The 27,886-nt window shown below is 42.4% G+C and overlaps 1 protein-coding gene across 1 annotated transcript in view; it reads left to right on the top strand.

Moving 5' to 3' along the window:
• The window catches only part of PDE11A (phosphodiesterase 11A), a 673,054-nt gene that overhangs the window by 542,540 nt on the left and 102,628 nt on the right, over nucleotides 1-27,886 (top strand). Inside the window, exons 13-14 of the mRNA XM_044304393.1 lie at nucleotides 5,030-5,139; nucleotides 10,956-11,046. Coding sequence (XP_044160328.1) covers nucleotides 5,030-5,139; nucleotides 10,956-11,046 — 201 coding nt within the window. The remainder of the gene's footprint in view (nucleotides 1-5,029; nucleotides 5,140-10,955; nucleotides 11,047-27,886) is intronic.

Raw genomic sequence — 27,886 nt, 5'->3', positions numbered from 1 at the left:
TGCTCTGTAGCTTAATGATATAAGAAAACATATTTATTCTCTATGGTGGATGCTAATGAACACGTGTCAGAAGTGTAGCTGCAAAACGATGATTTATGCCTCGTCCTTATCTTTCCCTCTTTTAATGATTATTGTTCAGGTTTTAGAGTTTAAACATTTTTCATTCTTCTTTAACTTTGGTGTATGTGTATTCGCTTAGTTCTAGAAACTGAAGTTCTTTCATGGCACCCAACATTATAGTAAATTAGTAACAGGGTCAATCTGGCCTATTAAAGTACCTGAGATCCTGCTGTGGACCCTGGCTCTGCACAATAATGGGAGGCAAATACAAAAGGGCCCCTCAGAATCGAGCAGAAAACAACCTCAGGTGACTTTGAAGCCAACCACGTCTCACTAGGGGCTAATTCTTATATGCTGATTCACAAATTAGCTGTAATAAAAGGGTTGTCCAGCTTTAGGACAGTGGCGTACTATCAATTAAGGCAGGCCCCCCGAGTGAGCCCTGCCCCATTTCCAAAGCTCTTGTCTATGGAGTCATGGTTCTCCCCCTTTCACTTTTGGTGACTGCTTTCAGCTGTGTTGTAAGGAGTCCCTGCTCTTTTCTATGGAGTTCCAGATGGAGGTTGGCCGCACATGCGCAGCTGTTTACTTCGGGGGGCCCGTTCTGGAGATAGGTGTAGATCTCACCTCTGGGACCCGCTCCAAGCGATATTCCATCGATATGCCAGATGGGAATACCCCTTTAAGCTAAATTTAAACTGATAAGAATTTAGCTCTGGTGAGTGTTTATGAGCTGTTAGGAAAGTGCAGAAAAGGGCTACAGATCTAGCTGTCAGAGCAGCTCTCCCATGGATTCACTGAAAAGGTGGAAGCAATAGTCTGGAGATGCACTGAAATAGAAAGCTGTAGAGGCAAAACTATTGAAAATGTTCAAAGGGCTTTTTCAGGATTTTAATATTGATGACCTATCCTCAGATCAGCAAGGGGTCTGCCACCCGGAAACCCCGCCGATCAGCTGAGTGAAGAGACGGCCGCACTCCGTACCTGCTCCCCGTCTACATCGCAGCAGTGAGCAGGTGTAACTACAAGCCGTCCTATTTACTTCTATGGGACGGCTCGTTCCTATACACCTGAATATTATTGAGAATGGGACGGCTTATAATTACACCTGCTCACCGCTGCGATGTCGACGCCGAGCAGGTAAACACTGAATGGAAGGCTGGGCTCACACAGAGCATGGCCTCCTCTTTAACCAGCTGATCGGCAGGGGTGTTGGGTGTCGGACCCCTGTCGATCTGATATTGAGGACCTATCCTCAGGCTAGGTCATCAATATTAAAATCCCGGAAAACTTCTTTAATAAACACCAAGTGAAAAAGGATTATTAGCCTAAAATAAGTAGAGCGCAATAACAAAAAAATGATGTTGTGTGTCTGAGGTAGATGATGAGCACTGACTATAGACTAGGTATCATTGAGCACCCAAAAGAGGATGGCCCTTTGTAATATCTAGGTCTATGGATCTACATGGGATTAGTATGAGACCTACATTAACATGGCCTTTTATGTTTTATGGCTGTCATACATTTTCACTACATGGTTCATGTTTTGTCTTGTATCTCCAAGCGTTTCCTATAGTAATGTCCCACTTTATCACACTTGCTGAGTGTTAGCGATCTGTTCGCCTCCTCTTGTGATCTCCAGGGCTTGTAACAAGAGCTGACATCTATCAGCGCTCTTTGTGCAGGTGCTGCGAGAGGAGATTTATTACAATCAATATACGGCCTCCCAATAGACTTTAACTAAACTGTTGATCCCAATGAATGTATTGTGTTTGCAGCCGCATATTTTAAGAAGCAGCTTAGCTTTCATACAGTATGATATCGGTTCTGTACAAGCTGGAAGCCGCGTCTCTTATTCCTTTTTAGCAGATATAGGCAACTGTGTCACTGGTACATTGCAGGCTTGCCAACCGTACAGAAATCTCTGGACAGCCTGTAAAAATAGGTAACTTTTTTTTCCTGTGTCTGTGATTTATTTTTTAGGCTGTTGGTTCTTCAGTAGGTTATTTTGGTGGTAATTATCATCATGTTACATCTCACAGTAAATGCTGTTAGTTCTTATCAGTATTTGGAACTATAGACGTGTATTACTTATAATCTTTATCATTCATTATGGTTTTCCAATTTGTCAGTAGAAAATGTTGGCTGTCCGTGATTTTTGGATAACTAGCGTTTTGGCTTTCCGTTTGTGGGATCCATTCAGCGATCTCACAAGCGATCCAAAACGGATCAGTTTTGCCCTAATGCATTCTGAATGGAAAAGGATCCGCTCAGAATGCATCAGTTTGCCTCCGTTCAGTCTCCATTCTGCTCTGGAGGCTGCTTGCAGCGTTTTGCTGTCCGCCCGACGAAGCAGAGGCAAACGAATCTGACACAATCTGGCACAATAGAAAACCGATCCGTCCCCCATTGACTTTCAATGGTGTTCAAGACGGATACGTCATGGCTATAGAAGACAAAAAACACTAATGTGAAAGTAGCCTAAGTTGTGGTTGGCAACCTAGATACATTGGGTTGTGGCAGGGGATTTAAAAGGTTTTCCAAGACCTTAATTCTGATGACCTATCATCAGTATCTGATCGGTGAGGATCTGACACCCGGGACCCCCACCGATCAGCTGTTTGAGAAGGCGCTTACTAAGCACAGCCCTGTACATTGTATAGCGGTTGTGTTTGGTATCGCACTCAGCCCTATTCAATCACTTCTGAGAGAAAGCCGTAGCGCTACTGTGAGTGCTGGTGTCCTCTCAAACAGCTGATTGGTAGGGATCCCGATCAGATGATTAGCGGTGCCAATCCTTGAGAAATGCATTGCATGTATTTATGTGTTTTTTTATTTATTTTTTCATATTCGTCTATGTGCATATGTGTGACTTTGGACCCCCCTTCTTTGATAAAATCCTGTGTGGTCGTGTTGCAACCCGAAAGCAACTGGCAGCATGATATTTGCAATCTTAAAGTGGTTGCCCAGGATTTTATTATTGATGACCTATCCTCAGGACCATCAATATCTGATTGGTGGCGATTGGCTATTTCAGAGTAGCTCCGGCGACCTGGAAGTTGGCACCAGCTCCATCCATTGCGCAGTGGATGGAGCTGATAACTGCAGCACTGCTCCCATTCATTCCAATAGGAGCAGCACAGCAGTTGTCAGCTCCATCCATTACACAATGGAATGGGCTGTGTAGTTCCAGCTCTGACTCCCAGCACCAGAGCTACAAGGAAACAGCTCATCATTGAGAGTTGAGAGATCAGATATCGATGGCCTATCCCAGGAATGGGCAAACTGCGGCTCTCCAGCTGTTGTAAAACTACAACTCCCAATATGCCGAGTCTGCCTACAGCAGGGCATGATGGGATTTGTAGTTTTACAACAGCTGGAGAGCCGCAGTTTGCCCATCACTGCTCCTGAAGCTAGACCATCAATATTAAACTCCTGGATAACCTCTTTAACGTCGTGTGTCCCAAGTCTCGGTGTAGCCCTAGCCTTATTGACACCTCATTCATGCAGGCTTCTCCACCTCGTGCTGCAGTCAAATGATACTGAGCTGTAGTACAAGGCACAGCCACCCATACGGATGAGCCACTGTCCCTGTATAAATGGTAAAGGGTGTGCAGTCTGTCTATAAGAAACACGATGGAAAAAGTGATACCCTACACAGTATTATGCCTAGTGTGGAACCTGAAGGGTTAGCACATGACACAAGGATTCTTACTTTAGTAATTCTTACTCCTAGTGTCATGTACCTCCCACTCAGGCCATTACACAGTGTGTTGGGTTTGCCCAGAGTGCTCCTGAAATCATGAAAGGGAATTTAACACCACGATCACTCATTTTTATTTTCCTTCTATTCCGTGTTCCCCGGTTGTCGGGGATTAAAGCTGAGCCGAAATATATTGTCAGGACTGCTGTGCATGTGCAGGAGTCCTCTCCATTAGGCTGGTGCAGCCCAGCAGTCCTGACTGTGTATTTCAGTGCAGCTTTGAGCGTTAACAGCGGGAGAATAGGGGCAGTAGTAAAATAAAAAATATTGATCTGGACTCCTTATGTGCAGCACTACTCATGTACTACTGCAGATAATCGTGCAGAGTCGCAGTGACAGATAGAACGGGACATCAGATGGAAGACAAATACTGTGGTGACAAAATACTACTGCTATATAGCATTAAAAGGGTTGTCCGATAGTTAAAGAAATTAAACTAGATGCAGGAAATATTCTAACATAAAAAAAGCAAGCCTAAGGTTATCTTCACAGTTGCGGCAAAGATATCGGCAGGTTGTTCCAGCAGAGATCCCTGGATCCGGCAAAGCAATATAGTGCCGCATGCCCACTGGACCCCATTGATTATAATGGGATCCGGCACTATAAATGCCAGGTTTCAGCCGGACAAAAAACGGTGCTTGCACAATTGTTGTCTGGCCAAATCCTGGTATTTATGCCAGAGGGTGGCCGAATTCCATTATAGCCAATGGGGTCTGGTGGGCACACAGCACTATCTGACTATTCTGAATCCTGAGAACACCGGCAGGCTGTTGTCTGCCGATAGTTTTGCTGCAAGTGTGAAGTTAGCCTTTACTCTACTACCTGTGGTCCCCATGGGTTTATGTTTATTTGCCCCTGTCGATGACATGCCGTACATACTATCCTCACTGCCAGTGATGCACGTGCCACTACAGCACACCATCACTCCAGAAAAAAGTGCCGCAGAGCCTCAGCGCAGCAGTGAGGGGGGAGTGGAGTAAGGATTGCTTTTTTATTTAATAAGATTTCCTGCAGCTCGTTTCATTTCTTCAACTCATGGACAACCCCTTTAAATTATTTAACAGTAAACACCTGTTCTGTGACTATAATTATGTGAATAAAAACTTTACCGGGAACAAGAAAATAGAGACATTTCTTTTCACGTCAGCTGAGATTTCTCAACTTTTCTGCATTCAAGAGTTACCATGATTTATTTGTTATCTGCAGACGGCGGGATTCCAGGAAATTTTGACCGAAACAGAGATCCTGGCCGTGCTCGTGGGGTGCCTGTGTCATGATCTTGACCACAGAGGAACCAATAATGCCTTCCAGGCCAAGTAAGTTCATCCTATGTTATGCTGTGCAGAATTTAATTAGAAAACCCTTGCATTCTATTCACTGACATGTGGATTTATTTATAGGAATATTCATTTTTGTGCTCCGTGAACGGAGCCGTCTACTGCTGTGTAAAGACATTATGGGAAATGATCTTCTTGCTTTAATTGCGGGATTATTGTCATTTCACGCTGTCAGCTGTATTTTGTCTTGCATAAGTAGGCCTTGCAAATTCAAGGGCTCATTTCACAGACGCACTGATGTCACGAATGCTGCTGTTACTTTTCATTATAAATTTATGTAAACTCTCCCTAGAAGGAAGAAAAGTGTCTCTAGTACCACCCATAGATAGTTGCCCTGTAAGTCGATGTCCGACCCGCTACAAAGCCCTCACACATGATGAGGGATATCAGCCAAACCAGCGCCACCCATCTAAAGACAGCACTGTTTCTGAGTTTTTGCTCTTCATCAGTTCAGAGTAGGGTTAGCTAGGTGACATGCCTTAGAGGAGTTCTTGGAAGGTTCTCTTTGCAGAAGTCCAACTGGTGCATGAAGCATTGCTTGTAAGATTCCCTATATCAGCCATCTCTGCAAGCAAAACCAGTACCTTTCGAGAGGTTTTGTCCCACAAAAACCAGAACCTGGATCTGAATGCTTTTGTAATTGCATGTAATTAAAAAATTAGCATCGCCACTGAGTTACTAAATGAAATCTATATTGCGCTACCTGCTGTTTGTTATTTTTCCAATTTCTGTGTCCACCTCACTGAGGTGGACACACATGCTCAGTTCCATCCTTTAACTGCAACCAGCTGCAACAAAAAGGACATGACCCCTGAAAAGGGACACGCCCTCTGAGCTGCCAGCTTGAAATAAATCTAGCAGAGCAAACAGAGCAAGGAATGGGGGGATCTCTGGATCCATGTGAGGTACAGGGCTGGTTCTCGCTTTGTTAGAAATAGGTTGTCATGTGCTATATTATGTCTGATTTTCCTTTTTTACATTAAGCATGAGAAGAGCCCTTTAACTTTTGTCCAGCTGGCGATTCATTCATAAGGTTATAGTAGCAATACTAAAGGAATCTGTGTCATAAGAATAGTTGCTGTACAATTATTAAATGGAGAATTCAAGTAGTTACTAAAACAGTTTGTCAGGAGAGGTCCTCTTTAAATTCAGTCTAATCAATACGACTGGTATAACTGTTTTTAAAAGAAAACTCCATGATGCAGCTTAGTTGTCACCTGAAAAAATTGTGTACCTACCAGGGAGGCAGGAGATTGAGTATTGTCCATGGTGGGAAAATGATCAAATACTGAACTGATTCCCATGCATCCCATGACCATGTCATAGCAGCTAGCTTCAGTCACCACAAGGGGGCGCTCACTGCATTCATAATTATGCAGCTAGCTATCGTGTAGTTTGAAGGGGTTCTCTTGGCCTGTAAAAAAGCCTTATTCAGATAACTTGTGGAGAGAAGACACTTTGAGCAGAACTTACCCCTGATCACTCTGCAGATCCTGTGATCCTGCCTGTGACTGCCAGACTGGCTGCAGGCTATTCCTCTGATGTCAGGACCGGAAGGGCTTCTCTTTATTCCTGTCCATCTGTATAATGTAGATGTAGCTGAACAGAAAGAAGGAGGAGCACTTCCAGTTGCAAGATCTGAGCAAGAGCTTGCAGCCAGTCAGGGGATCACGTGATTCCAGCCAGTAAGTGCCCGTAGTAACCAAACTGGTTTCTGCTTTCATTTACCATAGGCAACTACTCCACTCCTCCTTTGCAGCAGTCTTGCTAAATCTCTACCATTTTGCATTAGCTAATCATTTTTTACCAGAATTCTCCTTTAACCTTACACTCCCCACAGCATACAGTTACATTGTGATGCGTTGTAAGGTATCAGGGACGTGCTCACTCGCTAAACCCGTTCCATACATGGCCTCAATGACTGGGATCGGTGATGATTCCGATCCCGGTCATTTCACCCCTCAGATGTAGTGGCCAATTGTGACCATGGCATCGGAGACTTCCTTACCAGAGAGCTCTGCGCTCAGAGAGCCCGAATGGCAACCTCACGCAGAGATAAAGGGAGCCGTTCCGTTGCTCTGCTAGTCTCAAACCTGCTAGAGGTTACCAGGCTGATCACAGGCTTATCACATAGATAGGTATATAGTGAAGCTCCTATAGACTGCAATAGCATATCATTGCAGTCCATGGGAGAAGCCATGAGAAGATTTCATGTTTAAGTCCCCTAGGGGGACTTAAATTTTTTTTTTTTAATATAAAAAAAAAAACAATATTCAAATCCCCTTTTCCCAGTTTACATATGAAAATAAACAACGTAATGGGTATCGCCACGTCTCAAATGGCCTGAACCATTAAAATATAAAAATACTTTTTTTCTGTGCGGTGAATACCATAATCAGAAAAAAAAAACAATATCCACGATTTGCTATTTTTGGTCCCCTTATCCCCCTGAAAAAATTTAATAGTGATCAAAAAATTGAGCATACCCTAAAAATGGTATCAATAAAAACAACAGTTCGTCCTGCAAAATACAAGGCCTCGTACAGCTCTATAGATGGAAATATAAAAAAGTTATGGCTGCCAAAAAATGGCAGTCAAGAGAATTTTTATTTTTTCAAAGGTTTTTATTTTTGAAAAGTAGGAAAACAAAATAAAAACTACAGAAACTTGGTATTGCTGTAATTGTACTTAACAGCAAAATAAGGTCATCATGTCTTTTTAGCTCACACCGAGTATCATGAAAGCAAAACCCCAAAAACCTTGGCGGAATTGCCACTTCCAATACAGACTATAGTAAGATAAACAGTGCCATTAAAAAATACTTGTCCCCAAAAAACAAGCCCCTATACGGCTATGTGAACAGAAAATGAAAAAAAAAGATGGCTTAGAAGATGGGGAAGGAAAAACAAAATTGAAAAAATAAAACAAGGCCATGTCCCAAAAGGGTTAAGATCATGGTGGAAATATCAATCATGACACCTATAGTCCCAAACAGACAGGACAGATTGTGGAGTATTTTGTGGGTAGGCCTGGTCATCTTGCCACGAGGGTCATCCTCCTGACTCCCTGACCATATTACAGCTGCCATGCTGATTAAATATCAGGACGGTGCAGTTTTTCAGGACGCCCTCCAGGGAGACTTAGTCTATTCGTTTCCAAGTATAATCTCTTAGACTCATTTCTGGAGAATGAAAAGCCATCTTGTCATCATAGGCCAGGATCCAGAAGTGCAATAGTAAGGAACATAAATCTCTTGTGACAGTCCAATCCTATTCTCCACCCCCTCACAACAATTCTCCATTTCATAATTACATTTCTTAGTTCTTCCGCTGCCACATTTTAACCATTTGTGCCGTCAGCCCTTGACCCAGTTATTGTCTACCCTGCTGTATTATTACAAAGTTTGGCTAGAATCTCAGCATTGCCCAACCACCATCACGTGAGGAGGAGACCAGAACATGACAAATGATCATCCACAAGCACATCACAGGAAACCTATTAAAAGAAAAAATTGTAGGTGCTTGTCCTCCCTATTCCTTTCTTTCTAAATTTTTTTTGCCATTTAAAGCATTTATTATATGGCCTATTAGAGAACATTGCACTAATAAAGGCGTCCCATCACTAAACCCCCTTCATTACCTAAAACCTACAGTCGTGTGCAAAGTAATTCTTAACTCGGAAGCAAACCCCTGGAAATAGTGAACATAATGGATGCCCAGTCATTTCATAGGGCGCTCTGAAACAAGTCATGAACATCTACAGGCAGGGGCAGACGGGCGATAGACCCTACAGGGAGATTTCCCTGTCGGCCGATGCCCAGAGGACCGCCTAAGCCCTCCTCATGGCCACTGGCCAAGTATATAGCAATCTGATGCTCTCATTTAGTTATCTGATGCTCGCATTTATTAAAGGGAACCTGTCATCAACTTTATGCTGACCGTACTGAGGGCAGTATAAAGTAGTAACAGAAATGGCCCCCAGTGAGGTCAGCATAAAGTTGATGAGAGGTTCCCTTTAATGAAGAAACATCAGGTTCTTATGCACCTGGCCAACGCTCCAGGTGCCCCCCAGATTTCAACTGTATCACCGTTCTCAGGACAGTGGTACACTTGAACTGCCTACATTGAGTCCTATGTAAATTGCTGTATAATATATATCACTATATGTAGCTTTTAATAGATTTTAACAGTATGTATATTAAAAAGTATAAGCACTGTAATTGCTTACACTATGATATCCTATATCATATTTACAACCCCACCCGTTTACAGAAGGTGCAACAAAAATGTGTTCACATTTTCTACATAGAAACATATTAGAGAAATGCGTAAAGGCTATGTCCTCCTTTGCAACATACAGTATGTTAAAAATGTATACTACCATTTTATGTCTACTGTTCCTAAGCAGACCTATGTGTCTCCATGGTTACAGACTACAAACAAAGTCTGTGTAGTCTGGCCCTGCAGTCATTCTCCCTCTCATCTGTTCTCTAAAGCCGTCCATACACGAGAGGATTGCCGTTCCTTCAGCTGACAGCTACTTGACCGAGCATGCACATGTAGTGAATGGGGGGAGAGGAGAAAGCTGTTGCCAGACTCCTCAGACAGCAGCTTATCACCTGAGAACAAAAGGATCGGGAAGTTGAAATCCTACATTGATCCTTATCTCCTCTGACATTAGACATTGCAGGAGAATCGGGAGGTCACCAACGTCGGACTGGCCACCAGAGTACCAGAGGATCCTCCTGTGGACCCAAGCTCTGACCAAATAACCAACTCCTTATAAAACACGGCCGTTATGGTCTAGCAAAGGATAATTTGGAGCTCTCCATGGAGCCAATAACCATCAGATATCCTTTTAAATCCTGAATATGCAAGGATAAAAAATTATTTTAATGTGAACATATATATGTCCTGCATTCACAGAGCATAGGCCCTCAGAATCTTTTCCTCTGGTGGGCCCGCTGAAGGCCCCATACACATTAGATGCTCCTCCGAACTGGCTGAAATCAGCAGGTTTACCCAACAGAGATCTAATATGAATGGCCGACTTAAAAGGGGATTCCGCGATTTTTTTTTACTGGTCATCAGTATGTGATTGGTGGGTGGTCCAACACCTGGGACTCCCGCTGATCAGCTGTTTGAGAAGGCACCAGCACTCCTGTGAGCGCCGCTACCTTCTCAAAGCTTACCAAGCTCAGCGCAGTACATTGTATAGCGGTTGTGCTTCGTATTGCACTCAGCCCCAGTCACTTGAATCCAGAGGATAGGTCATCAGTATAAAAATCTCGGAAAGCCCCTTTAAGTCTGGTTATGTTTGCAAGAGCTAAGGCACATGTTACAGAAGGTATGGCTACAGGATCAGGCTACAAATAGATTTTGTAGTTGGCAACTATGGAGACACTTAGGTCTGGCATTGGAGCTGCAGACACAAAACGGCAGAATATTTATTTGCTTTTTTCTTGTTGTTTAAAATTCATCTGCTTCGTCTGCAGTATAAAAATATTGCTAATTACCTGTCTTGTAATGAACATCCGCACTATAAATGGAGAGTGCAGATGACATTATTATCTACTGGAATGCAATTTCTTCTTGTGCAGCAGATTGTACCTATATTCAGGCATGTTAATGTCATGGTTCTGGTCTAGTATTCTTCTCTCTGCAAGGTCAGTGAACACGGAGTCATCGCTGTCACTCCTGCGGCTCATCTAGATTGATGAAATCGGTGGGATCCTGACTTTGCATGACATAGTGACTAGTGTCATTGTGCTGATATTCTCTCTTTCCTCCTTTCAGAAGTGGCTCGGCCCTGTCTCAGCTCTACGGAACGTCGGCCACCTTGGAGCATCATCACTTTAACCACGCTGTCATGATTCTTCAGAGCGAGGTACACAGATAATTGGGAAGTTGGGACACGTTTCATAGAAATAAACTGTAAGTCGTATTTGCCCCACTCTTGAACTTGTGAACCACCCGGCATTCGGGGACCTGTCATGTCCCAAGAACACAATGGTCTGAACCCCATAGTATAGATCTAGTGGTAGCACATGCACGTTTATATTCCACTAAAGAAATCAGAATGACAGACGTCTCTATCTAGTAAAGTAGAAGGACAGTGCTTTTGGCATTTCTGGAGCCCCAAGCAAATTTATGTCTGGCAACCCCCATTGCGCCCCAAACTCCACACCCGTGCACTGGTAACCTCTGCCCATCGTTCCACCAAGCCCCACCCTGTTGATCCGCTAAGCCCCACTCTCAGCTTAGTAGTATGGGTGGGCACATCTGTTATAGGAAGGGCCCCTCTTGGCCCTTGTACAGTGGAAACGGCTGCACAGACGGTAATGGTATGTTTGCCCCTTTAGTAATTTTTTTTCCCACCCAACCTCTTGTGGCCAGCAGAGGGCCTCCCAAGCACTTTTGGGGTTTGTTTGGAGCTGATCCAGCTGGTCGGGAGTCTTAGGCCTAGTTCACACGAACGTTTTTTTTGCGAGTGTACGGGCCGTTTTTTTGTGTTCCGTATACGGTCCGTATACAGACCCATTCATTTCAATGGTTCCGCAAAAAAACGGAATGTGTTCCGTATGCATTCCGTTTCCGTATTTCCGTTTTTCCGTTCCGTTGAAAGATAGAACATGTCCTATATTTGGGTCCGCAAAAAAAACGGAACACATACGGAAATGCATCCGTATGTCTTCCGTATCTGTTCCGTTTTTGCTGAACCATCTATTGAAAATGTTATGCCCAGCCCAATTTTTTCTATGTAATTACTGTATACTGTATATGCCATACGGAAAAACGAAACAGAAAAACGGAACAGAAACGGAAACACAACGGAACTCAAAAACGGAACAACGGATCCGTGAAAAACGGACCGCAAAAAACTATAAAAGCCATACGTTCGTGTGAACTAGGCCTCAATGGCGGCTAAGACAAGTTATGTTTCTAGATTTTTTAAATGGTCATACATTGACTATAGGTTTCTGCCAGTAGTTCAAACTGCAAGGTGGGTGGTCTCCAAAGCTTATGTATTCCTATGGAAAGTGGCCTTGTGTGTTTGGTTTCTCCCCAATCCAACTGCCATACCATGCTGGCACCCAAGTGAGTTTTCTGGATAGCAAAATGCTAAGGCTTCCCAGGCGCAGGCACCTTGGATACCAGTTCTGATGAGGGATTTTGTACAAATTAACTGTCTGACGGTTTACATTTGTTTTGGCGTTTGCCCAAATAAATATTTTTTTAACCCCAGAATTTAAGCCGCTCTGATATCTTGTCCTGCACATGCAGAGGATGACCTACAGGCAGCATTATCATGAGCAGCTCAGTGATGCACATAAAGACATTTTAGATATTACAGGCAATCTTATCAGGGTTCATTCTTTACACTGGTGACCCGATGGATCATGACGTGCAATCATGTGAGACAACAGTAAAGTTAAGGCAACACGTCTTACTTGTTTTGAATTTTTACATATAGATTTTTTTTATATAAAAAAAAAAAAGTTATTGAACAGATTTTTACTTTTTTATTAGTCTCCCTAGGGGGCTTGAACCGGTGACCGCTTGTACAATGCACTGCTCCTGTATTGCAGTGTATGGTGATTTCACCGGAACCCTATGATTAGGAGCAATCAGATGGTAGGTGTAAGAACCGCTAGGCCCCCGGGATTGCAAGACAGATGGAAACCCCTCCCTCTAATTGCTTAGATGTTGTCTCTATTTAATGTGGCATCTTCAGGGTTAAACAGCTGAGTTATTTCTAATCCCAATCACCGCAGGCTGATGTAAGATGTAATGAACAGTCGACCCTGTCATGTATGGAGTGGGCTCAGACCCGGGCATGGCTCCATACACATCATCTGACATTATGACGTACATGTATGTCAAATGTCGGGAAGGGGTTAACTTGACTCTTGACGCGTTAAATAAACAGTTGCATCAAACTTTAAATTGACACTTAACCCAACAAAAGCCATTGAAAGTTTGCTGGAACTGTTTATTTAGGCTGGTTCCACATCTCCATTTACCTGATCCGGCGGCTGTTCTGCCGTAGCTGGATACTGCCATTGGCTATAATGGGATCTGGCAGGCATCTGTCCGATTTCTGGCATGACTAAAATAAATAAAGAAATCTATTACATAAAAAGGTGTTAAAAAACATAAATTACAAGGTACAGATGTATAAGGGAATTCTTTCCACTTTATATATGCTGTTAGAGATGAGCGAATTTCATATTTTGAAATTCATTCACACTTCATTTGGTGGTAAAAGCAGAATTGCGTTCTGGATTCTCTATACCACAGACTATAACGCAATTTTATGACGGAATGCATAACGGAATGCCTTTAGAGGCCTTCCGTTATTCATTCCATCATAATAGAAGTCAATAGGCTACAAAACGTATCTGTCCCATTTACGTTATGCAGGGGAGGATTCGTTTTGCAGCCCATGGACTTCTATTATGATGGAATGAATAACGGAAGGCCTCTAAAGGCATTCCGTTATGCATTCCGTCATAGAATTGCGTTATGGTCCATGGTAACGGAATCCATAACGCAATTCACCTTTTTAACCAGGGGCGTGCACAGATCTCATAATTCCCCATAGCAAAACATAGTATGGGTCACCTCTGCACTATCAGCTCCCCAGTACACACTCCCAGGCAGCCCGGAGCGCAAAGTGCAACTCCCCGGATTTCTGATGAAGTTACAATCTTTTTTATGAAGCGGAAGACATTTTCATTGTAAAATTGTAATTTAAAAAAAGTCGCCCTCGGCCTCACCCACGTTATCAGATTTCTATGCTGGAAAAAGTGGAATAGGCGCTTCATAAATATGAAACTACAACTCCCAGCATGCTCCATTCACTTCTATGGGAGTCCTAAGAACAGCCAAGCAAGTGTGCATGCTGGGAATTGTAGTTTCACAACAGCTGGAGTGCTGGAAGTTGCTGGCCCCTGATCTAAACCCTGTACAAATGCTCTTCTTCTCTGGTCCACTAGGTGGCAGTAAAGCATCTTGTATTTCTGTTTTCAATACCTAAGATAAGTACATTTGGCAACTTATCTGATAATGACCTGTACGGTAGTCTGATACATGTTCACATTGATTCCTGCAGTCCTTTTTATTTTATTTTTAAAATTGAACAGTGTTCTTGATATATACTGGCCTGTCAGACATTAAAGTGCTGTTCTGGTGAAAGCACACTACTGCTCCACTTATCTCTATGGGACTCTGCAAGATAGCCAGGTATAGAGTTCCTCTATCTCCAGCAGTCCCATACAAGGCTATGTGTTGGGCCCCCTATTAAGCCCCACTCTCAGTTTAGCAGTGCAGCCTGAGCACTTCTTCTACTGCTCTACAGCTGAGAAGAGCTGACCTCCTCCCAGGTCCTTGTCCAGCAGTATGCCCGCCACTGGTGCAGTTGGTTTTTCATCCAATCTTTTGTGGACACCATGGGGTCCCCTGATCTCTGGGGTCCCAGAGCTTTGAATGGAGCAATGGTGCTCATGCTCAACCATCGCCACACTCAAACAGGGTACACCAAACCCGTGTCCTCATGATCAGTGGGGATCCCATTGCATACCCCCCAACATTTTGGACATTCAATGAGGGGCATTTATGGTTCATTGTGTGAAAGATCCATTTTTCCTGCATATCTGTGCACTTCAGTAGTTTTCTCTTATAAAACAGAGCAAAAATTATCTGAATATAGAAATTTCTAAAATTCTAATTTCATCAGATAATGAAATAAAATACAAGGCGGTTCTAATATACAGAGAGGAACCAGACAAACTCTTTCTGAATCCATATTGCAAATGTAATAATGAAAATCTATACCTCAGATCAAAAAGAGGGACATTTATGGAGCAAAGAGGGACAGGGGGGCTAGGGTCAAAAAGAGGGACACTTGGCAGGTCCGCCATTGGGTCATCTAATGGATAGGGGATAACGTGTTCTATCTAGAATATCCCTTTAAGAGATGGCTGCTTCTGATTAACAAAGTTTGTAAAGTATAAAAGGTAATAATCACAAGAGAGGAAACTTGGATTACTCATTATTTGTGCAGACATATTCATCAGAGCTATATGGCAGTAGTAATAATCCTTCCATAGTCTGTGAGTCCTGGATGATTGACAGCTCTTCCTGTATCAGTGTGTATACACAGAAGGGGTGGTCAGGACTCTTACGATCTCTCCTAGGAGTCCTGCCATGATTTGCTCTGCTTCTCATAAAAATCCTACCCCTAGTACTACAAACCTATAGATCACAGAGCTCAGCTTCGCAACTCTTTTTAAAATTTCCATAGAACTCAATGGAGAAAGCCGTAGCCATGAGGCCACTTTAATATTTTGTCTCCCTCAGTATCCGTCAGCCAGCCAATCAGGGCACAAATATTCTCCCAACCAGCAGTCATTTATGTCATAGATATCTCAAGTGGACAAACCCCCTTCATCGCCACATTTAAACTACTATTTAAGTTTTACATGCAGTTTTCCTATTTAGACACTAGATGGCAGTGTTTAAATACTAAAAGATGCTATTATCTACATGCTGCTGCCCTTGCCTTAGTTGTACACTAGATGGCACTGCAGATTGAATAATAAAACAAAAGCAGTAAAACACGCCAACATCCGGTACAGTGTAATGATGTATGATTTAGTCTATGTAGAATATATTTATGAAAAAATCTGTGAAATATATTTACTTTGCAGATTATTTACCCATGAAATAAGGTCGTAGTTTTGTGGCATTACACAGAAAACCTTAATAGGCATTGTACATATTTAATATATCCATGAAATTTTCTACATATCAAAATTAAATACCCAACGATAATGCATAGGACCATATTGTGGTGGGATCCAAGAGTCATCGGTATAAATCTATATATATATATATATATATATCCTTACAGAATCAGTTTGGTATTTTTATGAATATTACATAATATCCATCAATCATTCTAGTTTATTTAATGAGTATTATAAAAAATAAGACATTAACACATAATCAAGTGTACGACTGTATGACCTGCCATTATAACAGCGATTTCTATACTTCTATATCCATTTTTATAATTGTAATCTAATATGTAGCAAAAAAAACAGGATTACCCCAATTGCCAGAATGCCCCAATTAGAAGGAATGTAATATTCACCCCCTAATTGAGGCTGATTCTGTGTGTATTTTGCAGCCACATGATAATCACCTTTTCTCATTGACCAGTTAATTCATGAATTTATTTTTTTATTTTTGCACTTATTTAGCACTGACATATTGTGCAGCGTTTTACAGACATTAGCATCAACTAATGGGGCTCAAATTCTAAGTTAATTATTTTTTATTAATTTATATTCATCCAAAAATGGAAATGAATTCTTGTGCATTGACTTTCTAGTGGGTTTATGGTGATGCCAATCTGAACACACAGCTGCAGTGTAAAGCATGGGGTAAACTAAAAGTTAGATTCCAAACTATTTCAAGCCAGGATGCTGTCACTGATCATCACTGTACGTTAATGGAGCAGAGCCAAAAAGCAGTCAGCACTGAAGGTAATAAATACCCTTTATACCACCACGAGGTGCTGCAGAGGTTCCTGCTCTCATCCTCCCATCATTGAAATAGTTATTTTATATCCATTATGTGAGATACAGCCTTAAAGGGGTTGTCTGGTTTCCTATATTGATGACCTATTATTAGGAAACCAGAAAAACCCTTTAAAGAAGGGTTTGTTCCTTATCAGTGTATTATTATGTACATAATTAAAGGGATTATACAACCTCTATGATGACTCCCCAAATGCCTGGGGGGCCCCTCACACAGATTGTACTTACCTCACTCCCCGACACCCACGTCTCTTCTGATGCCGCCACTGCATCTCCCCGTCGCAGCCTGCTATTGGCGGACCTCTCCTGAAATACCTGTTTTAGTAACGACTTCATTCCCCAAGTAATGGCAATTCTGGAGCATCTGTTTTATAATGTATCATCCCTCTATTATTCCAGCTGGAAGTTTAAATGTACAACTGGGTGATACCAGTTGGGGTGTTTCTCTGCACGGTCTTATACTGGCAGCAATAATTGGACAGTGTAACGCCCACACAGGTAACACCCACACACACCCACACAGGTAACACCCAGCTGTTCATTCATTTATATACTTCAAGCAGGAATAACAGAGGAATGGCACAACCTAAAGTCATAAGAACGGATGCTCCGGAATTGTTATTTCATGCAGCATACAATTATTTAAGAAAACAGACATGTCAGGAGAGGGAACAGGTCCTGCTTCGGTCAGTGGGAGTCCAATTCTCTGTACCTTTGTCGGTCAACACTGTGTCCCCTTCATTGTTTACCTGGTGGATTGTCTGTATAAGTGATTGTGCCTGAAACTGCAGGGTAATAGGAGCTCCTCATATAGCCCCTCAACTGAGGAGATCAGGGGGGGTCCTGAAGATGGTCCCTTGCTGCCTTACCAAAGACTGGCCATCAGTAAGACAGTCCTGGTTTTACCAGATGCTGCCAGCAGAGGGCACTAATAGTCTCACAGTACAGTGCAGGAGTCAGCATGGGAGCCTGGAGAAGTAATAGAGGTCAGTGTCTATGGGACCACGGGGCAGCGGGGGCACAGTATGGCAATCTGAGCGCTGTGGGCACTTTGTGCATTATGCATATGGACAAAGTGTGAACCTTTACACGCTGTGCATTATTGATTAGAGTATTGTCTATATCAAGGATCAGCAACCTTCGGCACTCCAGCTGCTGTGAAACTACAACTCCCAGCATGCAAACATGCTCGGCTGTTTTTCTAACTCCCACAGCAATGAAAGAAGCCTTCTGGGAGTTGTAGTTTCTGGAGTGGCGGAGGTTGCTGATCCCTGGTGTAGATAGTGCTTTTTATCTGGGACTGTATGGCTATTGAGTTTTACCTAGGAAAGCATATTTTTTATATAAAGGTAAAGCCTTTTAGTACGATGTATGGTTTTAAAGAGGGCGGCATATGGCATTGCAGTTTGGGTATGGGGAACTACTAGCTAGTATTCTAGCAATGGCTGCATAGAAAAGCTCTATGTCTCATGGATCTAGTTGTATTTTGGTCAGATCCTGGGCCGCTGAAGATTTTCGGGTCCTCTGATGGCTCGGACCACACAGGTGTAACGTCACCTTTGGTTCTCATATCCAGTGAATGTGCAGTTCATGGAGATAGCTGGTAGAACTCCTGGATGAATCCGTATTAGGCGGTGTATTATTTCCCAGTTATCTCCACCCTGTTGACTGGTTGCAGGGAATTTGTGCTGAATATGATTTCCCAATAGATGTCCTTTTTTAGCTTCAGATAGTTACAGCATGGATACCAATAATGGACGTATATGACAGAAATGTACAAACTGTCAAACTGATATATGGAAGGGGTTTATAGGGCATCTGTCAGCAGATTTGTGCCTATGACACTGGCTGACCTGTTACATGTGCACTTGGCAGCTGAAGACCTCTGTGTTACTCCCATGTTCATATGTGTCTGCACTATTATGTGCAAATGAGCCTCTAGGAGCAACAGGGGCGTTGCCGTTGCACCTACAGGCTCTGCTCTCTCTGCAACCCCGCACCCTCTGCACTTTGACTGACAGGGCTGGGCTTTCAGATGTTTACACTGGCTGATCCTGTCAATCAAAAGTGGAGAGGGCATGGTAGCTGCAGAGAGAGCGGAGCCTCTAGGGGTAATGGCAACGCCTCCATTTCTCTTATAGGCTCTCTACATATATTAAAACATCACTTTTCTCAGCAATGTGGGCACATACAGGGAGTGCAGAATTATTAGGCAAGTTGTATTTTTGAGGATTAATTTTATTATTGAACAACAACCATGTTCTCAATGAACCTAAAAAACTTATTAATATCAAAGCTGAATATTTTTGGAAGTAGTTTTTAGTTTTAGCTATTTTAGGGGGATATCTGTGTGTGCAGGTGACTATTACTGTACATAATTATTAGGCAACTTAACAAAAAACAAATATATACCCATTTCAATTATTTATTTTTACCAGTGAAACCAATATAACATCTCAACATTCACAAATATACATTTCTGACATTCAAAAACAAAACAAAAACAAATCGGTGACCAATATAGCCACCTTTCTTTGCAAGGACACTCAAAAGCCTGCCATCCATGGATTCTGTCAGTGTTTTGATCTGTTCACCATCAACATTGCGTGCAGCAGCAACCACAGCCTCCCAGACACTGTTCAGAGAGGTGTACTGTTTTCCCTCCTTGTAAATCTCACATTTGATGATGGACCACAGGTTCTCAATGGGGTTCAGATCAGGTGAACAAGGAGGCCATGTCATTAGATTTTCTTCTTTTATACCCTTTCTTGCCAGCCACGCTGTGGAGTACTTGGACGCGTGTGATGGAGCATTGTCCTGCATGAAAATCATGTTTTTCTTACCTTGCAGACTTCTTCCTGTACCACTGCTTGAAGAAGGTGTCTTCCAGAAACTGGCAGTAGGACTGGGAGTTGAGCTTGACTCCATCCTCAACCCAAAAAGGCCCCACAAGCTCATCTTTGATGATACCAGCCCAAACCAGTACTCCACCTCCACCTTGCTGGCGTCTGAGTCGGACTGGAGCTCTCTGCCCTTTACCAATCCAGCCACGGGCCCATCCATCTGGCCCATCAAGACTCACTCTCATTTCATCAGTCCATAAAACCTTAGAAAAATCAGTCTTGAGATATTTCTTGGCCCAGTCTTGACGTTTCAGCTTGTGTGTCTTGTTCAGTGGTGGTCGTCTTTCAGCCTTTCTTACCTTGGCCATGTCTCTGAGTATTGCACACCTTGTGCTTTTGGGCACTCCAGTGATGTTGCAGCTCTGAAATATGGCCAAACTGGTGGCAAGTAGCATCTTGGCAGCTGCACGCTTGACTTTTCTCAGTTCATGGGCAGTTATTTTGCGCCTTGGTTTTTCCACACGCTTCTTGCGACCCTGTTGACTATTTTGAATGAAACGCTTGATTGTTCGATGATCACGCTTCAGAAGCTTTGCAATTTTAAGAGTGCTGCATCCCTCTGCAAGATATCTCACTATTTTTGACTTTTCTGAGCCTGTCAAGTCCTTCTTTTGACCCATTTTGCCAAAGGAAAGGAAGTTGCCTAATAATTATGCACACCTGATATAGGGTGTTGATGTCATTAGACCACACCCCTTCTCATTACAGAGATGCACATCACCTAATATGCTTAATTGGTAGTAGGCTTTCGAGCCTATACAGCTTGGAGTAAGACAACATGCATAAAGAGGATGATGTGGTCAAAATACTCATTTGCCTAATAATTCTGCACGTAGTGTATGAACATGGGATCAACACAGAAGCCTTCAGCTGACAAGCGCACATGGAACAGGTCAGCCAGTGTCATAGGTACAGATCTGCTGACAGATGTCCTCTAAATACAGTAAATAGTGGGATTTTCCCTAGTAGAATGGGTTCAATAACAATGTGGCAAAACCTAAATATAAGAAGGGGGGACCTTCAAGAATACTGGTTATTACTGAAAAAAGTCTATATTGGGGAAAGCTGCATATACTGTAAACATAGCTCTATCTTCGGATACGGCCACATGTTCAGGTTTTCTGATACAGTTTTGGAAGCCAAAAAGCAGGAGTGAGTTCATAAAAAGAGAAGTTGTATCTGTCCTTTATACTTTCTCTGTTAATATAATCCACCCCTGATTTTGCCTTGTAAAACTGCATCAGAAAACCTGAACGCACGGTCGTACCTTTAAGACAAACAATAATGTTAAATAATTGAAAACTAGGGACAAACCAGAAGAGCCGCTAGTCATTTCCTGACATCTAGTTCAAAGAGCATTGACTACTGAATGCCACAAGGGGGCGGCATTTTACAGAAGATGAGTCTTGGAGTGCTTCGAGAGCATCCATTGTTTGCAGCACCGTGTATTTATCTACAGAAGCTTTATGCTCTTTATTTGTAGACTTCTTATTACGTCCTAAATATTTCACCGCCTACACATCGCAGGCTGTTTAATCACGGGAGGAAATCTTTTGTTTCCAAATCTCAGCTTTAGACCCGTAAACATTCAGTTTATGCAAAACCGCTTCAGGGAATCAAATGGCTGAGAGTTGTTTAGTGCAAATGTTCCAATTGATTTAAACCAGCGACGCCGCCACCACGGGCTGATAAAAGTAGGAATTTACATAGATAGCAGTGGGAGCCATGCATCACGCAAATAAGAAGCTAATAGGACAATACATTAGTCTATTGGGATGCGGTGTTAAACCGACACTTAAAGAAATGATGTGTTTTATGGCTGATCGGGTATGTATTCCCAGTATGAGGAGCTGCCTTCCTAATGAAGTGTCAGCTCTGGACTGGTGTCAGCAACTGGGCCAGAGCCAAAGCCCGGGAAGCAGCCGGGGACCTACAAGCTGGATGGAAAGCCTAATGTTCTACAGCAACGGCTGTCATGGGGCTGGCGTATGGGGAAGCAAGACTGTCACAGGTGCATGCTGGGAGAGTGCAGCACCATTTATTTTTTAAATAAAACTTTCAAAAAGTTATATACAGTAATAATGATAGTATCTGATTCTGCTCACAGGTCTTATTATATTGTATCAGTCAACAGTATATATTGTATGAACCACCAGTATATATTGTATCAGTCACCAGTATATATTGTATGAACCACCAGTATATATTGTATCAGCCACCAGTATATATTGTATCAGCCACCAGTATATATTGTATCAGCCACCAGTATATATTGTATCAGCCACCAGTATATATTGTATCAGCCACCAGTATATATTGTATCAGCCACCAGTATATATTGTATGAGCCACCAGTATATATTGTATCAGCCACCAGTAAATATTGTATGAACCACCAGTATATATTGTATCAGCCACCAGTATATATTGTATCAGCCACCTGTATATATTGTATCAGCCACCAGTATATATTGTATGAACCACCAGTATATATTGTATGAGACATCTGGATATATTGTATCAGCCACCAGTATATATTGTATCAGCCACCAGTATATATTGTATCAGCCACCAGTATATATTGTATGAACCACCAGTAAATATTGTATCAGCCACCAGTATATATTGTATGAACCACCAGTATATATTGTATCAGCCACCAGTATATTTTGTATGAACCACTAGTATATATTGTATCAGCCACCAGTATATATTATATGAGCTATTTGGATATATTGTATCATCCACCAGTATATATTGTATCATCCACCAGTATATATTGTATCAGCTACCAGTATATATTGTATCAGCTACCAATATATATTGTATCATCCACCTGTATATATTGTATGAGCCGTCAATGTATATTGTATGAGCCACCAGTATATAATGTATCATCTACCTGTATGTATTGTATCAGCCACCGGAATATATTGTATCAGACACCAGTATATATTGTATCATCCACCTGTATATATTGTATCAGCGACCTGTATATATTGTATGAGCCACCAGTATATATTGTATGAGCCACCAGTATATATTGTATCAGCGACCTGTATATATTGTATGAGCAGTCAATGTATATTGTATGAGCCACCAGCATATATTGTATCAGCCACCTGTATATATTGTGTCAGCCACCTGTATATATTGTATCAGCCACCTGTATATATTGTATCAGCCACCAGTATATATTGTGTCAGCCACCAGTATATATTGTGTCAGCCACCAGTATATATTGTGTCAGCCACCAATATATATTGTATCAGCCACCAATATATATTGTATCAGCCACCAGTATATATTGTATGAGCAGTCAATGTATATTGTATGAGCCACCAGCATATATTGTATCAGCCACCTGTATATATTGTGTCAGCCACCTGTATATATTGTGTCAGCCACCTGTATATATTGTATCAGCCACCAGTATATATTGTATCAGCCACCAGTATATATTGTATGAGCCACCTGTATATATTGTGTCAGCCACCAGTATATATTGTGTCAGCCACCAATATATATTGTATCAGCCACCTGTATATATTGTGTCAGCCACCTGTATATATTGTATCAGCCACCTGTATATATTGTATCAGCCACCTGTATATATTGTGTCAGCCACCAGTATATATTGTGTCAGCCACCAGTATATATTGTGTCAGCCACCAATATATATTGTATCAGCCACCAGTATATACTGTATCAGCCACCTGTATATATTGTGTCAGCCACCAGTATATATTGTATCAGCCACCAATACATAATGTATCATCCACCGGTTTATGGTGTTATAGCTCTTCTAAATGGTCCTTTACACAGAAGTGTTGAAGCTCCTGGGTCCAAATATATTGTATGAGCCACCTGTATATATTGTGTCAGCCACCAGTATATATTGTGTCAGCCACCAATATATATTGTATCAGCCATCTGTATATATTGTGTCAGCCACCTGTATATATTGTATCAGCCACCTGTATATATTGTATCAGCCACCTGTATATATTGTGTCAGCCACCAGTATATATTGTGTCAGCCACCAGTATATATTGTGTCAGCCACCAATATATATTGTATCAGCCACCAGTATATACTGTATCAGCCACCTGTATATATTGTGTCAGCCACCAGTATATATTGTATCAGCCACCAATACATAATGTATCATCCACCGGTTTATGGTGTTATAGCTCTTCTAAATGGTCCTTTACACAGAAGTGTTGAAGCTCCTGGGTCCAAATGCTATCAACTATCATGTGCCATTTATATGATTCATGTGGCCTTTGGACCTCCTTAGGCACCAGGATGTGGGTGGCAGTGATATCTCAGCACCCCCTGTAGTTATACCCCTCTTGCTGCAGATGGGTTTGCTTATGATCTGCAACTCTTTTTATAAACTATGACATTTTGGAGTCAGAATATTCTGCTTTCTATATTTTCATTACAGTGTTAGGTTGCATTCACATTGGTGTTTCTTATTTTCATAGTTTTTCTCCTTGAGGGCCCTTACATACATAAATCTGCTCTGGTGTTTGTTTGTCTTTGTTTTTTTTTTTTTGGGGGGGGGGGGGGGCAAAAACGCCAGGAGGAGAACAAAGCTCATGTGTGCTGTGTCTTTACTTTTCCAAGAATTTTTAGCTAACAGCAAAACGTGCACCAAAAAACGTAGATGCAGAAAAATGACAGAGAAAACCTATGTGTGAGGCAGCCTTCTAGGGGCAGAACAACAAAAAAAACTGAAGGTCTGAATCAGTAACATGACGGACATAAATGACGGACCCACGGGCTGCTCTGGAGTCCGTTCCGTTTCCATCATGCAACCTGGCATTTGAGGAGACAACATCAGCATGCTGCGCTACTTTGTCCCACATTTTTGATGTGGCTTAGGGCTCATGCACACGACCGTATGTATTTTACAGTCCACAAAACACAGATCCGCAAAAAAAAAACGGATTACATCCGTGTGACATCCGTATTGCATCCATTATTTTATTGCGGATCCATTGTACCAATGCCTGCACACAGAGTCATTTCCATTTTTTTGCGGACCCATTGATGTGAATGGTTCTGCATACGAACTTGTAAAAAAACGGAACAGAAAAATACATTCGTGGGCCTGATCCCTTAAAGTGCGGCTTTTGTTTGCAGGGACAGACAATGACTGGATACATGGAAGGCAATACTTTTAACAAACTAGTTTAAGCGGTTTTGTATTTTTCACCATAAAACTCCTCATTGGAGTACGGAATCTCGTGCCAAGACTGCACGCGGCTTTTATTGTGGATAGCCTTTGTTTTTCTATAGATTTTTTTTTGGGCCGCACAGCTTGTACAGGTGGAGAACATAGTTTTAATATGATTTACCTGTCCAAGCTGTGTAGCTGAAAATCACATTACAAAACCAAAGCAATTCTCAATAAAAACCACATGCAATTCTGGCTGCTCGGCAGCACAGCAAAGACGAAGACATGTGTGGGCACCAATGAGGCCAGGTGAGGCGATCAGGCAGCACCAGGTAGGGGCAAGAGGGAGGCAGCAGAAGGGCCATGGGCAATGAGAGGTTTCATTATGGCAATGGGATTAGGTTAAGAAATGGGGGGGTGCCGGGCTAGGTGCACCCCTTGCGGCACCCCAACAGGATTCTAGGAACCTTGTGTTCAGGCAAGGAGGTGCAAGGGGCAGGTTTAGATGATCAGCACCATGCACAGATACCTAGCAATACTAATGTACAGATCCACACATAGTATTTTGATATGCAGATAGAAGCTCATACACTCACAGCCATTATAAAAAACACATTGGAGAGGTAAATATCTTCTTGTATTCCCATGGAGGTAGATCAGTTCACCAGCAGGATTTAAATAATACATGATAACAGAAGACCTGCAGCAGAAGGTTTTTCCACATTTTAAAGGAGATTTATGTATTGCAGCAGGCTCAGAACATGGCGCTGTAAACCACTTTGCCTTATGTTGTAAAGGGTGATTCTGAACCCAAAAGTCTTGTTTGCTATCATATTTCTCATTCATAGCACCAACATATCGGGCAACGCTGTGTAATGAGCGACACAAATTGCGCTTAAAGCAGCGAGATGCTTCCCAGCGCTCGTGATTCCTGTAGGAGAGAATTTTTTAGTGACTTTGAGGAAAGAGCGTTATTCTAAAAATAACCGGGTCATATCTAACAACGCATCCATGAGCCCAGCAAGTAGTCACACCGGGGCCCGGGATTGATGAGAGCGATGATGATCTGTGTACAGCAACGAGCAATATGGTGGCAAAAAATAATGAAACAAATCAAAAAATATTTTATATGTAGTCTATTTATTTTAACCCTTTCTCACTCTGTACTATAATGTATGACGCTGATGGGCCGTGCCTTTACATTGCAAGGATGGTGCAGGCGCCAGGAGCTAAGACTGCGCCATCAGCAATGGGTGTTAGTTGTAAAATACAGGTGACAATTAGAGGTGAGCGAATTTCAGGTTATGAAATTAGTTCACGCTTCGTTTACTGGTAAAAGGTGAATTGCGTTATGGATTCCGTTACCACGGACGCAATTCTTTGACGGAATGCATAACGGAATGCCTTTAGAGGCATTCCCATATTCATTCCGTCATAATAGAAGTCTCTGGGCTGCAAAACGGATCTGTCCCATTTCCGTTATTCAGGAAAGGACTCCCATGCATAATGGAAACGGGACGGATCCGTTTTGCAGCCCATAGACTTCTATTATGACGGAATGAATAACGGAATGCCTCTAAAGGCATTCCGTTATGCATTCCGTCATAGAATTGCGTTATGGTCCGTGGTAATGGAATCCATAACGCAATTCACCTTTTAGCAGTAAACAAAGCGTGAACAAATGTCAAAATATGAAATTCGCTCATCTCTAGTGACAACCTGCTGCAACGGCCAGGTTTTGCACTAACTTCAGTTATGGCAATTGAACCCCTTAGATGCCCTAGTCAATAACGACTGCAGCATTTAAGCAGTTAAAAGGAGAGGGCTTACCCCATCAGCACCTCTATACTGCGGTCATTGGGTGCTCATGGGTTTCTGTGGCAACCGAAACTCCTAACAAAGACCCCCAAATCTGCTATCTTCCAACTCCTAATAGACCCTGCAGGAGGTAGATCCTAATTGGATGCTTGCCAGTTTTCACTGACTGGTATAATGCACTGTAATACCGAAGTATTATAGTGTTTTATAGAAGTGATTATCGGTACATGGTCAAGTCCTACATTTGGACTAAAAAGATATTTAAGAAAAAATCACTTAAGGTTTTTGCAAGAAAAAAACTATTAAACAACTAACTTTTCCATAAAAATCCCTTTTTATGCAAAAAAAAGTAAAAACAAAAAAGGATGCATATTTGCTGTAGCTGCCTCTGTAATAACCCAAACTGTAAAATGTTTTTTTTATTTTTTTTATTTTTATGAAGCCTCCCACAAAATGCCTTCTTTACATCCATGTAAGGCCTCATGCACACGTTCCGTTTTCCGTGATTTTCTGCAGACCCATTGACTTTCAATGGGTCCGTTGAAAACTCGGAAAATGCACCGTTTGTCATCCGCCTCCGTGATCCGTGTATCCTGTCCGTCAAAAAAATATGACCTGTCCTATTTTTTTGACGGACAACGGTTCACGGACCCATTCAAGTCAATGGGTCCGTGAAAGAACACGGATCCACACAAGATTGGCATCCGCGTCCGTGATCCGTGGCCATAGGTTACTTTCATACAGACGGATCCGAAGATCCGTCTGCATAAAAGCTTTTTCAGAGCTGAGTTTTCACTTTGTGAAAACTCATATCCGACAGTATATTCTAACACAGAGGCGTTCCCATGGTGATGGGGACGCTTCTAGTTAGAATATACTACGAACTGTGTACATGACTGCCCCCTGCTGCCTGGCAGCACCCGATCTCTTACAGGGGGCTGTGATCCATACAATTAACCCCTCAGGTGCCGCACCTGAAGGGGTTAATTGTGCGTATCATAGCCCCCTGTAAGAGATCAGGGGATGCCAGGCAGCAGGGGGCAGACCCCCCTCCCTCTCCAGTTTTAATTTTATTGGTGGCCAGTGCAGCCCCCCCCCCCTGGCCCCCCCTCCCTCCCTCTATTGTATTATCATTGGTGGGCAGTGTGCGGCCACCCCCGGCCCCCCCTCCCTCCCTCTATTGTATTAATATCATTGGTGGCACAGTGTGCGGCCT

This window comes from Bufo gargarizans, chromosome 8 (genome assembly GCF_014858855.1).
Source record: "Bufo gargarizans isolate SCDJY-AF-19 chromosome 8, ASM1485885v1, whole genome shotgun sequence".
Classification (NCBI taxonomy): Eukaryota; Metazoa; Chordata; class Amphibia; order Anura; family Bufonidae; genus Bufo; species Bufo gargarizans.
The sequence above is the reverse complement of the archived record's forward strand: the minus strand, read 5'-3'. Positions and strand labels throughout refer to the sequence as shown.